This window comes from Triturus cristatus, chromosome 12 (genome assembly GCF_964204655.1).
Source record: "Triturus cristatus chromosome 12, aTriCri1.1, whole genome shotgun sequence".
In the NCBI taxonomy this organism is placed as follows: Eukaryota; Metazoa; Chordata; class Amphibia; order Caudata; family Salamandridae; genus Triturus; species Triturus cristatus.
In genome coordinates, this window is record NC_140595.1 from 673,594,912 (window position 1) to 673,610,666 (window position 15,755).

At 41.7% G+C, this 15,755-nt stretch overlaps 1 protein-coding gene across 1 annotated transcript in view; it reads right to left on the reverse strand.

The window, feature by feature from the left end:
• Positions 1 to 15,755, reverse strand: part of CDH13 (cadherin 13) — a 2,339,058-nt gene that overhangs the window by 1,715,634 nt on the left and 607,669 nt on the right. Inside the window, exon 3 of the mRNA XM_085638428.1 lies at positions 12,832 to 13,040. Coding sequence (XP_085494554.1) covers positions 12,832 to 13,040 — 209 coding nt within the window. The remainder of the gene's footprint in view (positions 1 to 12,831; positions 13,041 to 15,755) is intronic.

Consider the following 15,755-nt stretch of genomic DNA (forward strand, 5'->3'; position numbering starts at 1 on the left):
GTTTCTACTATGTTACTGTTTGAGGTGTTGCACAAATTCTTTAAAAATTGCCTCTTAAGTTAAGCCAGTCTGCTCAGTGCCGAGCTACCAGAGTATGAGCACAGGTTAGTTTAAAGTGTATGTCTGACTTACCCTGACTAGGATTGTGGTTCCTGCTTGGACAGGGTGCATACCTCTGCCAACCAGAAACACAGATTCTAACTGTTACAATTCACTTCATTTAGATTATTGAAAATGTAAACCAAATCTACAGACTGTTCTGGCTTTAATTGAGGTTGCATCTCTAGACATCAATACACCAAGAGGATCAATCAATCAATCAGCTTTATAGAGCGTGATAATCACCCGAGGGGTATATAGGTGCTTGCTCGAGCTGGAGCTACTCGAACAGCCAGGTCTTGAGTTTCCTCCTGAAGTCAGCGAGGGAGGGAAATATTCAGAGGTGGATGGGAAGGTTATTCCAGGCTTCTGCTGTGAGGTGGGAGAAGGTGAATACTCCAGTTGGGGTACAAAGGTTGTGGGGGATGGTAGCGAGGGCCAGGGCAGTAGACCGCAGGTGTCTGGTGGGCTAGTGGAAGGTCAAGGAATTGTTCAGGTAATCCGGTCCCATGTTCTGGAGAGCTTTGTATGTGTGTGAGCAGCTTGAAATGGCATCTCTTCTTGATGGGGAGCCAGTGCAAGCTACAGAGGGTGGGTGATGTAGGCTCATCTGGACAGGTTAAGGATGATTGTTGCTGTGGCGTAAAGGGTGTTTCTGTAATCAAGTCGACTGGTAATGAGGCCTCGAGTGACTGTTCTTCCAGTGTCAAATGGGATCCATCTGATACTTTCTGGAGCCTTCTGAGGGTGCTGAAGCAGGTGCAGGCGACCGAGTTGATCTGCCGTCTCCTGGACAGTTCACTGTCGAGGATAATTCCAAGGATGGGCTTATGGCACTATTTAAAGCTGCTTATGCACAAACAATTAAAATCCATCAACCAAATTACTTTCCAATTTAGCCAGCCATATCCTTAAATCCAACATTTTCACTTTGAATGGCAAACATAATATGCAGATACTATGGACTTTTATGGCTCAATCATATGCACATATCTTCATGGTTAAGTAGACGATCAGATACTTGCTACTTCTAGCACAAAAACCACTAGTATTACTAAGATACATTGATATTATAGTTCTAGTACAGAATGCACATACAGCAAGTAGGACATTTGAAGAAATGTAAAGCTCATACCACAGGCAACTGTCCTACCATCAATTTAACTAGCAGTAATACTAAACACAATGTTCATCTTTCTTTTCTTGGCGTGTTACCATTCACAACCAGAAAACTGTAACTGAGCTATAAAATAAGCCTACATACGCTCATTCGGCCATGACATGGAGTACACTTTAAATACAAATGAGCATCTGTAGGCTTATTTTAAAGCTCAGTCTGTAGGTGCTAAAGTGCACCTGTGGCATGGAAGGGTAAATGTATGTAATCCACAGTGTACATTTACACCACCCACATATGTGGCAAACCATAATTCTATGAGGAGCAACACTGTCTCTGGCTAAAATTCATTTTAAATGCACAGTAGTGACATATGGCAGGGACAGCTGCTTTTGCCACATAGAAAAGGCCTTTTTTTTAGCCTTTAAATTATGCCCTTTAATCCAACAGGGCAGGATACTCATATATAAAAATAGAGCACTCTACATATTGGGGTTAGTGTGCTTTCAGTAAAATTTAGCCAATAGATATTTCCTTCTGTAGTCCTGGCTTGACTCTCTTATAGGCTTAGGTGAGATTAACATCATTATTTTCAACCTCCATTTAGGAAAGGGCTAACAAAATGCTTTAAAATGATTTCATGTTTAGCTTTTAAAATCTTAATTAATATTGAAATTAGATTATTGATAATTTAAGCAGAAAGTAAGAGTATAAAAATGTACTTAAGGCACCCTGAGTTTGAACTGGCTTAAACTAGTTATGCCATTGACCAAATCTCCTGAGCTGGTATGCACATTTTTGGATAGTAGAATTAACATGGGGAGGGTGGAACTCATGCATTTACCTCAAAACTCAACAAGATTCGTCAGAGTTCTGCGAGCTGGGGAAATTCTAATCTGTTGCGCTGCTGGTGCTGGTTTTTAGCACTGAGAGCTTAGCCTCCGCTGTAAAATCACCATGAATGGCACCACACAGCACACCAGAGGGTGCTGCTTCTTTCTGTAACTCAGGTAGATTTTCTACTAGAGGGGCAGCGTTCGCAATGCAGCAACTTTCTCAAGGCAAATGGTTGCCACCTGCCACGCCCACCTGTGTCAAGAAATCTCATCGGGAGGCAGTGTAGTGCTCATTTTTTCACACTCACCAACTTAACGCTGGCAAGCCGCACATGAGAAGAACTCTGCATCACAGCAGTTAGTGGAGGTGTTTTTCAAGCTCCACGGTCCAAGCAAATTCTGCCAGAGGAGCAGAGTTTACCACCTTAGTTATTTGAATGTGGAAAGAAACAGTTGGCAGAACAAAGACTTTAGCACATCTCTTGACTTGAAGATGCCAAGAAGGACTTCTAATAATCCCCACAACTGTTCTGACCACTTAGGTTCCAGCCACATTAGGAGGAAAAATACTGTTTTCACCTTATAAGGTAGGGGAGTGGACAAGAAGCAGAACATAGGCCTGCCTGGAGGCAGATAGTTCACATCATCTTGAAACAATGGGTCCTGGGTTGTTTTACAGCAAGCATAAAGAATTGGCCACACATCTTCTGACACTACTCCTGCTCCCACTTTTAGGAGGAGGCTGTACTGTAGCTTTATTGACTACATCCTGATGGATGTAAGACTCTGGAGCCAAATGCGTGACATATTGGTGATAGAGCATGATGAGAGGTATCACAACCTTTTGGTACTTAAATTAAAGCGGTTGACATCCCTTGTTTCCCTCCTGGAATCTGAGAGACATGATGATAAGTTAGAAGTTAGGAATAATCACAAAAACGTTAAGTGGGAAGCAGTGTGCTATTCTCCTAATGTTGTCTCAGACATGTATCTAACCCTTGCTTCTCACATGGAGAATATGTATGATAATTGGGGAATCAATGCAGTGATTATGACGGAGCACAACAGAGTATTTGCACAGCTCAGGGATTTATTTTATCAGGAATCTGAGATCATCAAAAACGAATCCCGCAAAGGGATGGTTTACTATATCATGTACAGGTGCAACGACCAAGCTCTTAGGAGCAATAAAAAAGGGAGCTGCCGAGGAGATAAGGAAAAGTAGAGTTTTATACTGATCTACTACAAAACAAATTTAAGCAACATATAAAGTGAAATCTGGTCTAATCTCTGGGAAGCCGCAGCCAAAAGTGACCAGAAATGTTTTTGGCATTTAGTCAGTATATGCGGTGGGCAATTGGGGAAACCAGCAGAGTTCTCAATACTGTCCCACAAATTGTTTGTTCATTTATGGAACTTGTGTTCTGGTACTCGTGAACCAACTAGAGCCGATTCCTTCTTGGAAGATGAAAGTATGTCTATATCCATTTGATCCCAATAGTATTTTCCCTCATGGAGACTGCTCTAGTAGTAGCATCATTTAAACAAGCAAATGCACCAGAGTCTGATATGATCCCTATAGACCTTTTTAAATCAGACAGTTCCATCTAGATCCCCTATATCAATGTAGTTTCTAATGCAGTTGCAGCTCGGGCGGCCATACCTGCCTCATTGAAGGATGCTGAGTTTCATTTGGACTCCAGAAAGAAACTGTGGGAGGTTCTGCAAGGGATGGGGATTCCTCTCAATCTGTTGCATATAATTATGCTTCTTCATGAGGGGAACTTTGAAAGGGTCCGGTGTGGCACAAGAGGGGAATTGACTGAAGCTATTCCTGCTGAGCAGGATGTGCATCAGGGTTGCATCTTATTGTCTGCGCTTTTTCTGCTTCATATTAATAACTGCGTCAAATACTTGTCTGATTGTGTCAACGACTCCCCTACCCTGGCAGGACAGAATATTCAGGCGCTTTTCTTTGCAGGCAACATCCTTCTATTGGCCAAAACCAAGAGGGGTAATCAAAATTTCATTGGTAGTTTTAGTCTCTTCTGCCCTTAGCATGGCCTCGAAATGAACACCTCCAAACCTTATTTAGCGGCCTACTCTAGGGAAAAAAGAGGAGGAGGTGACATCAGTATAGAAACGAAAGCACTGGAATTCGTTTGGAGAAATCTGGCTCCTGGGACCCGCAGATCTTCCAAAACTCATCTACAATTAAACACAGAGCAGGGGCTATAAGCAGATTTGCTAAGAGGGCCTCTTGGTTTCCACTTCTCCCCACTATGGAAATTTAAAAGACACAAGCCATGAGTGCGGCTCTCTATGGAGCCGAGCTATGGGGTCATTGCAATAGGGACATATTGAGTGTCACTGAAAATAATGTCATTAGGGCCCGTACTGGATTGGGAAGGGGCATGCCTTTAGTGCTGCTACCACTGGATTTGGGCATTAATGCAATTGCACAATTGGCTGCACTGAGACCATTGTTATACTGGGTGTGCATTTGGAGTACCAGTGACTACATCATTATAGAGGGTCTTGCAGATATTTTAAGATTGCAATCTGGGCCAGTGACTTCACAGTGGACCGTCCACCACCGTGGGATTTCAGTTGATGCTCATGTTTTCCTTTCAGTTCATGGAAGAAAAGCTCCTATAGAAAGACAGATCTTTTTTCAATGTTTCTTTCATGTTCAGTGAAATGAAGAAAAATACCCATACCTGCTAGACCTAACCTTTCCTATTGTGTTCTTGACGGGCTAAAAAGTCCCAAAGAACAGAAGAGAGAGTAAAAGAACAGAGGCAAGAAAAAGAAGTAGAGAGAGACAACCAGATGCAATCGAGAATGGACCTTGGAGCGGAATTATTGGATACCCATCAATTGTCTGCGTGATCAATCTTATCATCTGGTTATCCAATCCAAAATGAGATGCTTCTCTTGATCATAGAGCACATCTAAATGGAAGTAATTTCACTCGTGGGTGGTCCGAGGTTGTCAAAGGATTGGAATGGAAGAACCAGCCATAGTTGGATGATAGGACAATTGACAGGAGTGCAGTGCTAACAAAAGACAGTGAGGTGGTGTATTAAAATAGAATTGCGAGAAAACACTAACAATTTAATACGTGTCTCGCATACTAAATAAAACAACAGTGCAGAAAAGCAGTATTAAACAAATGACTGCCGTGTATAAAGGTCGACATGTTTCAGCCAAATGAGATACATTTACCCCTGCGGCTTTCTTCAGGACCTATGTTGTTATATTTCTAGCTACTGCAAAAGAGTGAAAACATGTATAGTGATAAAAAGAATAGATAAAGACAAACAAGTAAATTTATCTCACTATCATGTGAAAATGGCACATTGTACCACCTTAGGCATATCCTCCGTCTCAAAAGGATGCTGAGTGCATCTGTCAAGAAAACAAATGGGAATTGTCTCAATCAAAAGAAATAGAAAATAGAAGCACTCTCATTGTTCTAACCAAAAACTAACATTATGTTAGATGTTAGAGGGCTTACCCGTAATGATCGGGGAACGGACCTCACCTCGCCTGGATCCTGACTCAGGACTAAGAGGCCCCGCTCTGTATAAAAAAGAAAATAAACTACCAATATCTGAAGACAAAACGATGTATCTTCCCCAACTGAGGAGAGTGGGTGTGTACTAGTGTAATAAACTACTAGTGGCAAGAATTGGTAGGCTGAAAATTAGAATAAAACCACAAATGTGTCATACCAAGCGAAGAGACCCGTACAGATGCTCTCCATCAGAATATCGAAGGCTCAAAAAAGAGACTAAATGTTAAAATGCACCAACCGTGACATTTCTTGCCTAATAAACAGCCGCTGCAACTATCCAAAAATGGCAGTTGTGCAGGGGTTTGCACTATGATGTTAGCAGCAAAGGGGCTAGTGTGAAGTCTCATGTTAAAAAATCTTTACCGAAGAGAAGAGCGTATAGAAGGGTCTCATAACTTCCTTGTTTAAAGATAATGCAGCTACAGTGCCTAATATTATCTTAGAGTAGAAATCAGAGCAGTCATGCGGGTGCTCACCTCTCCGTCGTTACCTCGTTGTGGCTGCAGAATCAGGAGGGAGGTAACCATTACTTCCAAAGCGGCGTTCTAATAAAGCCGACAAAGCTCGTCGGTTGCAGAACGCGAGGTGAAACTGACTAGTCCGTCATCCCTTGTAACCGGAAGTGCAAACCGGACTACAGGGTGACGTCATGATGACCGCTTGTGTAGTTTGTTTCATTTTTCTAAATTAACTGCCAAGATGTTGATGCGTGCGTGCCCAATTCGATTGGTAAAGCAACCATGCGTATTTTTAAAAATGCAAATCATGCGTATCTTTAAAATGCAAAATGACAACTGAATGCGGCCACAAGAACCGTCAACTCTTAGAAAAAATCGCAATGTCAGGTATTAGAACATGACGATAGTAGAAGTATCTATGACTACAGGATGACGTCCCAGTGTGGGCGTCTGTAGTCTATTAGCCGCGCTAGAAATATACCTCGCGCTGTAACATACACATATAACAACAACGGAAGATTCCACCATAAAGAGATCGCAGTGTAGAATATTAAAACATAACGATAGTAGAAGGTTCTGAGACTACAGAATGACGTCACCATGGGGGCGTCTGTAGTCCTATAACCCCGCTAGAGCTATGACTTGCGCTATAAACTGCAAAATACAGAGCATTGGAAGATCACACTATCGCATGTGGTCTAAACAGTCTAGTATGCGGATGTAGGGGTTTTTTTTATATTGTAATAAGCCTCTGTTTTGAGTATCTTAGTGTATGTTTTATCTCTAGATATATGGTGTGTAGAAACCTTGTAGTTTCGTGTGAAAGTACAATCTGAACAGCATAATCCCCTCTTTTAAAGTAGATATTCGAAAAGTGTTATGGTCTCTTGTTCCAAACAACCAGTTACTGTATAATAACCTATGAGGCCACATGCAAGTTCCCAAATAATAAGGTATACTGAACAAGGGGGAAAGAAAGAGAACACAACCCATTTCATAAGGTGGTCCATGGAATTTCATCATTTAAACCCCTCACATCGCTCTGTAATCTAAACACCCATTTCTGTTCTTTCATAAAGAGGTATTTAGTGTTGTCAACAATGTGTGATGGTATCAGTGGTTTTTCAAGCACTGTCCAGAGAAAATCGTCTGCTTTGTGATCTTGTTCAATGAAATGTCTGGTTAGTTTGGTCGTTGATCTCTTGCATCTGAAGGAACTCTTATGTTCTACCATGCGAGTCCTTGCTTTCCTGGTTGTCATACCCACATACTTGCATTGGCACGGACAAGTGATTAGATAAATTAGATTGTCGCTGTTACAATTGGTAAACCTCTTCTGCAACCAGGGTCTATTGGTGCCTATATCGATAGAGGTGGTGTGTGTCGTTTGTGGGCAAACAGAACAGTTGCCACAGGGGAAGTGGCCAGCCACTGCCGGGAGCTCCCATAGTGTGCCTACCGCTCTCTGGGGCTGGGTTTTAGGGCGGGTATGTACCAAACGGTCTCGTATATTACTAGACCTCTTGAAGGAGAACAAAGGAGGTGCCAAAGATCCATCGCATGAGGACAGAATGCGCCAATGTTTTCTGACGCTTTTTTGTATCTTGTTAGCCATAGTACTGAACGTGGTAACAAAAGTCATGCGTTCAAGGATGGGTTTCTCAAAAGCAGGTTCCAGGAGTGCTTCACGGTGATTATTAGTGGCCCGCTTTAATGAGCGTTTCACTAGCCTAGGAGGATATTGTCTAGAGACCAGTTGCTCCGTAAGGGCCTCGGCATGTTTCCTAAAGGTATTCACAGTCGAACAGTTCCTACGGACCCGCAGGAACTGTCCAAACGGTAAATTGTCCCTTAATGATTTAGGGTGTTGACTGTCGTATCGTAATAAAGAATTACGAGACATAGGTTTCCGATAGAGCTCACTTTCTAGACCTGTAGGTGTGACGAAGATGGACAGGTCTAAAAAGGCTAACCTTTTGTCATCAATTTCGACCGTGAACTTTAGGAACTGGTTTCTCGTATTAAGCCATTGATGAAAAAGAAGAATAGACGCGCGATCACCTCTCCAGACCACCAGCACATCGTCAATATAGCGTTTCCACAGTCGGATGGAATCAAGAAACGGATTGGTGGAATCGAAGATGTGTTGCTGTTCATAGGAATGGACATAGAGATTGGCCAGACTAGGCGCAAAAATACTGCCCATACTGGTCCCGGAGACTTGTAAGTAGATCTGGTCTTCAAATTTAAAGAAGTTGTCTTTCATGGCAAGTTTGGCTAATGCCATAATGAAATGTACAGGGGTAATGGAATTCAATTCGGTTTCATGTAGAATAGCAGATACTGTGTCCAAAGTCTCATCTTGGGGGATGGAGGTATAAAGCGCCTCAACATCAAAAGAGACTAGTAGATCCGTGTTGGTATCAAAATCGATGGTGGGTAACAGACGTAATACATCTTTCGTATCCTTGAGATACGTGGGCATCTTGCTGACAATAGGTCTCAAAAAATGATCCACAAAAGCAGACAGAGGTTCCAGTATCGCTCCTTGACCCGAAATGATGGGTCTACCAGGCGGTGGTCTCTGTGCCTTATGTATTTTCGGTAAAGTATAGAAATACGGCATGATGGGAAATTTGGTTTGTAAAAACTGAGACTCTTTAGCAGTAATCCAGCCTTCGCAGAGTGCCTCCTCCGCCATGTCACTAATAGTTCGCTGTAGTCTATTAGTGGGATCTTCCGCTAGAGGTAAGTAGAAGCGGCGATCTTCCAATTGTCTAAGGCATTCAGTTCTGTAATCCGATGTGTCAAGAATCACTATAGCACCACCCTTATCCGCTGGTTTGATGGTAATCAAAGGGTCTGCGGACAAGTCTCGAAGGGCTCTTTGTTCAGCCAAGCGTAAATTGGTGTATGAGGATTTGTGACTACTACAGAGTAAGGTGACATCTTTCTGAACTGCTTCTTCAAAGGTTAGGACTGCCGGCGGAACTGTATGACTGGGAGGATTGAACACTGAGCGTTTCTTCAGGCCGGTGTTCATATCAGTTTCTTCGTCTTCGGTCAGTTCCTTGTCTTTGAAAAAGTAATGTAGTCTCAACTTACGAAAGAATTGTGCTAATTCGCACTGTATCTGAAAAGGGTCCCCATCAAAGGTGGTGACAAACCCAAGGCCTCTATTCAGAACTGATTCTTCATCCTTAGTGAGTATCTTTGAACTGAGATTTACAATCAGGTCTGGTGGGGGCTGTCTGTTGGAGGAATGTTCCTCTGTGTCTGACTGCGGGTCCCCATATGTGGGCCTGTTTGCGGGTCCCAGTGAACCTGGGATCGTTGGTTTCTTCTTCTGCCTCTCGATCTGGGAGGGCCTAATCCTCTACTATCGTTATGTTTTAATATTCTACACTGCGATCTCTTTATGGTGGAATCTTCCGTTGTTGTTATATGTGTATGTTACAGCGCGAGGTATATTTCTAGCGCGGCTAATAGACTACAGACGCCCACACTGGGACGTCATCCTGTAGTCATAGATACTTCTACTATCGTCATGTTCTAATACCTGACATTGCGATTTTTTCTAAGAGTTGACGGTTCTTGTGGCCGCATTCAGTTGTCATTTTGCATTTTAAAGATACGCATGATTTGCGTTTTTAAAAATACGCATGGTTGCTTTACCAATCGAATTGGGCACGCACGCATCAACATCTTGGCAGTTAATTTAGAAAAATGAAACAAACTACACAAGCGGTCATCATGACGTCACCCTGTAGTCCGGTTTGCACTTCCGGTTACAAGGGATGACGGACTAGTCAGTTTCACCTCGCGTTCTGCAACCGACGAGCTTTGTCGGCTTTATTAGAACGCCGCTTTGGAAGTAATGGTTACCTCCCTCCTGATTCTGCAGCCACAACGAGGTAACGACGGAGAGGTGAGCACCCGCATGACTGCTCTGATTTCTACTCTAAGATAATATTAGGCACTGTTGCTGCATTATCTTTAAACAAGGAAGTTATGAGACCCTTCTATACGCTCTTCTCTTCGGTAAAGATTTTTTAACATGAGACTTCACACTAGCCCCTTTGCTGCTAACATCATAGTGCAAACCCCTGCACAACTGCCATTTTTGGATAGTTGCAGCGGCTGTTTATTAGGCAAGAAATGTCACGGTTGGTGCATTTTAACATTTAGTCTCTTTTTTGAGCCTTCGATATTCTGATGGAGAGCATCTGTATGGGTCTCTTCGCTTGGTATGACACATTTGTGGTTTTATTCTAATTTTCAGCCTACCAATTCTTGCCACTAGTAGTTTATTACACTAGTACACACCCACTCTCCTCAGTTGGGGAAGATACATCGTTTTGTCTTCAGATATTGGTAGTTTATTTTCTTTTTTATACAGAGCGGGGCCTCTTAGTCCTGAGTCAGGATCCAGGCGAGGTGAGGTCCGTTCCCCGATCATTACGGGTAAGCCCTCTAACATCTAACATAATGTTAGTTTTTGGTTAGAACAATGAGAGTGCTTCTATTTTCTATTTCTTTTGATTGAGACAATTCCCATTTGTTTTCTTGACAGATGCACGCAGCATCCTTTTGAGACGGAGGATATGCCTAAGGTGGTACAATGTGCCATTTTCACATGATAGTGAGATAAATTTACTTGTTTGTCTTTATCTATTCTTTTTATCACTATACATGTTTTCACTCTTTTGCAGTAGCTAGAAATATAACAACATAGGTCCTGAAGAAAGCCGCAGGGGTAAATGTATCTCATTTGGCTGAAACATGTCGACCTTTATACACGGCAGTCATTTGTTTAATACTGCTTTTCTGCACTGTTGTTTTATTTAGTATGCGAGACACGTATTAAATTGTTAGTGTTTTCTCGCAATTCTATTTTAATACACCACCTCACTGTCTTTTGTTAGCACTGCACTCCTGTCAATTGTCCTATCATCCAACTATGGCTGGTTCTTCCATTCCAATCCTTTGACAACCTCGGACCACCCACGAGTGAAATTACTTCCATTTAGATGTGCTCTATGATCAAGAGAAGCATCTCATTTTGGATTGGATAACCAGATGATAAGATTGATCACGCAGACAATTGATGGGTATCCAATAATTCCGCTCCAAGGCCCATTCTCGATTGCATCTGGTTGTCTCTCTCTACTTCTTTTTCTTGCCTCTGTTCTTTTACTCTCTCTTCTGTTCTTTGGGACTTTTTAGCCCGTTATTTTTTGCATTTCCGCTCACTTAGCAGGATTTGACTAGACCCCCAGTTCTTTGTTTTGTTTTTTCACATTGTAGATTTAGGGGATTAGAACTGAGGCAGGTCATTAAACTTTCCCTTAGACCCTATCAAAGAATTTTTCTAGTGCGTATTGTGTTCTTCCCACATTACAGACTTTTCCTCCTACATTCCCTTATTTAATGAAAAAAATGGCCTCCGTTCAACTGCCACCTCTATCGTCAAGCGCATGCCGCATTCAAATATTCTAGGTATTACCCAGGTTTTGTCAGCCACTCCCACCTCCCCCTGGGCCTGCCTCCCCACACCCTCAGAGATGTGTTCTCCATTATCAACAAAAGAACAGAGAGCAGGCCCTTGCATGCAGAGGCCGTGGGAGAGGGGTTGCCAGGCTGGAGAGGGGAGACATTTAAGACTGTCAGGGTTTGCAGTGACCCACGAGAGGAATCCATTAGTCAGAGAGTCGATCGCCATTTCCCACTTCTTTTAGGATTATGGAGACCGAATTGAGGACAGTGGAGTAAGGGGATGCTAGACCTCCATGTCACACTGAAACTCCTCATTTTGGTCTCTGTTTCTGCTTTCACGATTGCCCCGGGTTCTCTGAGACACGGGTGGGCTTGAATAAAGCAGAAGAACTATCCAATGTTCCTCATGACGTCACTGGATTGTATAAGGGCTGATCACGGATGAGAGTTCACAAAAGCCAATATCTGGTTTTAAAATCAAGTATTCACAACAACGGATTCTAAGAGAAAGCACAAGAACAAACTAGGTGGTAAAGCAATTAAACTTTGATGGTTCATTGTCATACAAGTTTTTCTTTAATTATGTTTACATTTCCTTAGCACCCTTCAAAACGTGCTGCTTCAAAAAGCACCGGCCTAATCAAATATAGCTCTGTGCAACTAATGCTGAGTGTCCATTGTCCAGTTGCTTTAACAACAGTGTGAAACGGTGTGGCACATGCTAAATTTACACATATATGGATTAAAGTTTTTAATCCCCACTAAACACATGACATATGTCTGGAAAAAGCTTTGTGACTCAATCCCTCCAATTATCTATTGTATCTAAGCAAAATCTGAATTATTCCAGAACAAGTTTAAAAAATGCATTTCACCAACCATAAATCCATTCGATTGCGAGGTCTTTAATTAGACAATTTTAATTGTGTTTTTGAATTTCAGTGGTTTGTTTGGTAAAGCTTGGCTTTCTTTGATGATGCGCTGGTATTTATTGTAATTGTATTTTTAAAAAACAGTCAATTTCTGCGGGTTGTAGCATGTTTTAGCAACCTTTCTATAGCATTCACTGCACGAAAATCGACAAGTAGGTTAATTAATGTGTGATCTTTAATTTTCACATTCAAAAATAACTTCGGTTTGGGAGCAAATAATCACTCTTTTTGGAATGGTGCCATTTTTGATAATCTTTAAATTCTGCATGTTAGCCCAGAGACGGGGCTTAGTAAAATACATAAAATGCATTACCTTAAGTGCACTGTGTCTTTCTTTGCCTCCGATGATCTTGACTTCTGCCATATCCTCAGCATGCGCAGTCTGTGCATGGACAAATATTGCCCTCCCAATAGTGGTTACATTCCTTAGCGCCACCAAAGAGCCATCCGCTTCCACCTTAAAATCTTGGTTCGAGACATCGAAGTTTAGATTCTCATTCCCCGCGCAATCATCAAATTGCACTGAAATTTAAAGAGAAAACACACTGATAAACATTTGTTTAGAAAACCCCTAACCTTATGCATGATATTCAAGTATTTCAGACATACAGTTGACAAATAAGCCAAAATTCAGTTCATTACACAATTTTGCTTGATAAATAAAGCACCATTTAGAGAGGAACTTGTGGTGGCTGTCTTAAGATGCCAACCTTTGAAACCAGAAGGTCTGCTTGAACAAATTGCGCTATGTTACGCAAATAATTTTTGCCACTTTGTGCCTCAGTGTCATTTGTTTCAAAACTGCAAACACTGAAAAACTAGCTGATTACCCTTAGTCAATTCTACCTAAATTTAGTCCATTTTGTTGTTGTGCAACACTAGTGTCAGCACTCATTTAGGTTAAACAATAAAGATACAGTGATTATGATTCAGCAATTATTGAAAAGTAAAATAGGGTCTCTGGTCTCTTACATTAATTGTATCATTCTCAAAGAAACTAACAAAGTCCTTTAAGAAAGATAAATATTTTGTTATTCCGAAGGTCCACGGCCCAAAATGATGGAACGACTTTAGTAGCCCATGCCACTGAACAGAAGCGGAGTACCTTCAATTTAAGAAACTCCTAAAAACCAACTATTCAGCCAGGCTTTGACCTAAGTCCAGAGCTTTCATGGGCTATATGGGGGGACTGACGAATGCAAGATCTAGGATTCATCCTCTTCATCTGTCTGGACTGACTATTGTACACACAATATTTCCTACTGCCGTCTCTTCCTGCTAACGTTGCGACAAAGCCCAGGTGATGTGGTGCAGCACTAAACTAACTCCCAAATGAATTGGATATTGAAAATGTGCTTTACAAAATCAAGTGATTCAACAATATTAAAAACCAAAAATGATGGCCGGTGAGTTCAATTCAATTTAACACGTTCAATAAACAATGTTGAAGGGCAGGGGATACAAATGAAACATGGATGACTGGAGGGCAAGGTATGACAAACAAGGCCTTGTGACACGCGACAGAGCAAAAGGTAAAGAAATGAGAAGGCAAAGGAGTACAACGTAAGAGTAATGGATTCATCAGTTTATTTTTATATCTTTTGCAATGCAAGCCATGCCTGCTGAGCAAAAGAGTGGTGGACATTCAAAGGTAGAATAACAAATATAAGTAACAAACAATAAAAAATAGCTGTTTTTCAAAGAATATTTTTAAAAAAAGGTGATCAGTGTTCTTCATTGCCACTTCATTTTTGCATACCATGTTTTTCTTTAAAATGTTGAATATAGGAATATACTTATGTGGAAGAAATCCAGCAGGTAAATGGTGATATGTTTTTTTTTTTTTTGCTAGAGTGAAGATTCCAGAACAGGACATTCACTGAATGTTTTTGCTGCAGGTTTCATGGGTTAAAGATATTTTTCCATGCATACTAACCATACATTTCAATGTTCTTAACAATTACATCTGCCAGTGTAAAGTTGTGCGGACTATGGTGATATCTTTCAATTTACAACTAAAGGACTTGGTAGTATGGGAGATGTGTGTGGCTACTCTTCGAACACAGTGTTGTCATTAAACTTTCGATTACAGTTCGCCCACAAGTAATCAAGCCTCTCCAACTTTTCTCTAAAATAATCTACTGTCTCTTTAGTTACTCCATTTCTGTGGAACTCACCGACAACGCCTCGAATCTGCAGTGGTGAGTCAAGTGCCAAAAATATAGGGCAAATCCTTCTCCTGTCCGAAAAAACTACAACTGTTTTTCTTCAAAAATGTAAGCCGCACACATTCAACCATTTCACCTTGCAATCAAAATACTGTTTACCTTCTACAACCTGAATCTTATCAGCTTAACTCCTGAGTCTGAACTCAAACAAATATCAAAGTTACTGGCATCTGCCCACCACTAACACTTTTCATTCGGTGACTTAAGCTTCTACTGGCTTACTTCCTTTGTCTCTTCACCTGGTTCCATTTTATTTACTCATTGCTTCCTCTTCTGAATGCCTCAACCTGTGTGTATCCAGCAAGGTTTTGAACCAGTTTCCCTTCTCTTTTCTTTTAAGGCCTCCACCCTTGGAGACATCATTTCCTTATACATATTATTCTTTTAGCTCTTTGTTGAGGACTTGGAGATATTATGTCTCCTTCAGATCGATCACCTTTCTGGGGTGCTGTTTCTTCTTCATCATTATATGAGTGCTGTATACGGCAGCAACAATGAGTCTCCAGAAGGCTGTGCTGAGTGCTGGTTCCCAAGAACAAAATTGATGCTTAGGGAGCTGGATGTAGTGTCCTGCAGGACACGTTCTAGTGGGAAAACAGCAGTTTCACCATAAGCGTTACAACGCATGCTATTACCCTGCATGCCGTTGCAACACGAAAGGTGTGTAGCAGGGGGTAGAAGGTGCTGGATTTAACTCCAACACCTTCCCTACTGTTGCACACACTAGAGTTGGAATAGTAGCTTCCTGCGCACCCCTGATAGCAAGTCGGGGTAAAGATTCGCATTACAAAGGCATGCGGGGTATTGGCATGTGTTGTAACGTCATACAACCATTCTAGTGTTCATGAGCGTGATGTATTACAATATTCACCCACCCGGCACAGCCGGTCAGGTGACCGTGATAATAAAAGGGGCTGTGTGCACGTGCACCGGGCCGGTTCCAGTACTATATTTACTGCGTCCGTGTGCCTTATTCATCAGCATGTGGTCCTAGCGCCCATCACATTAC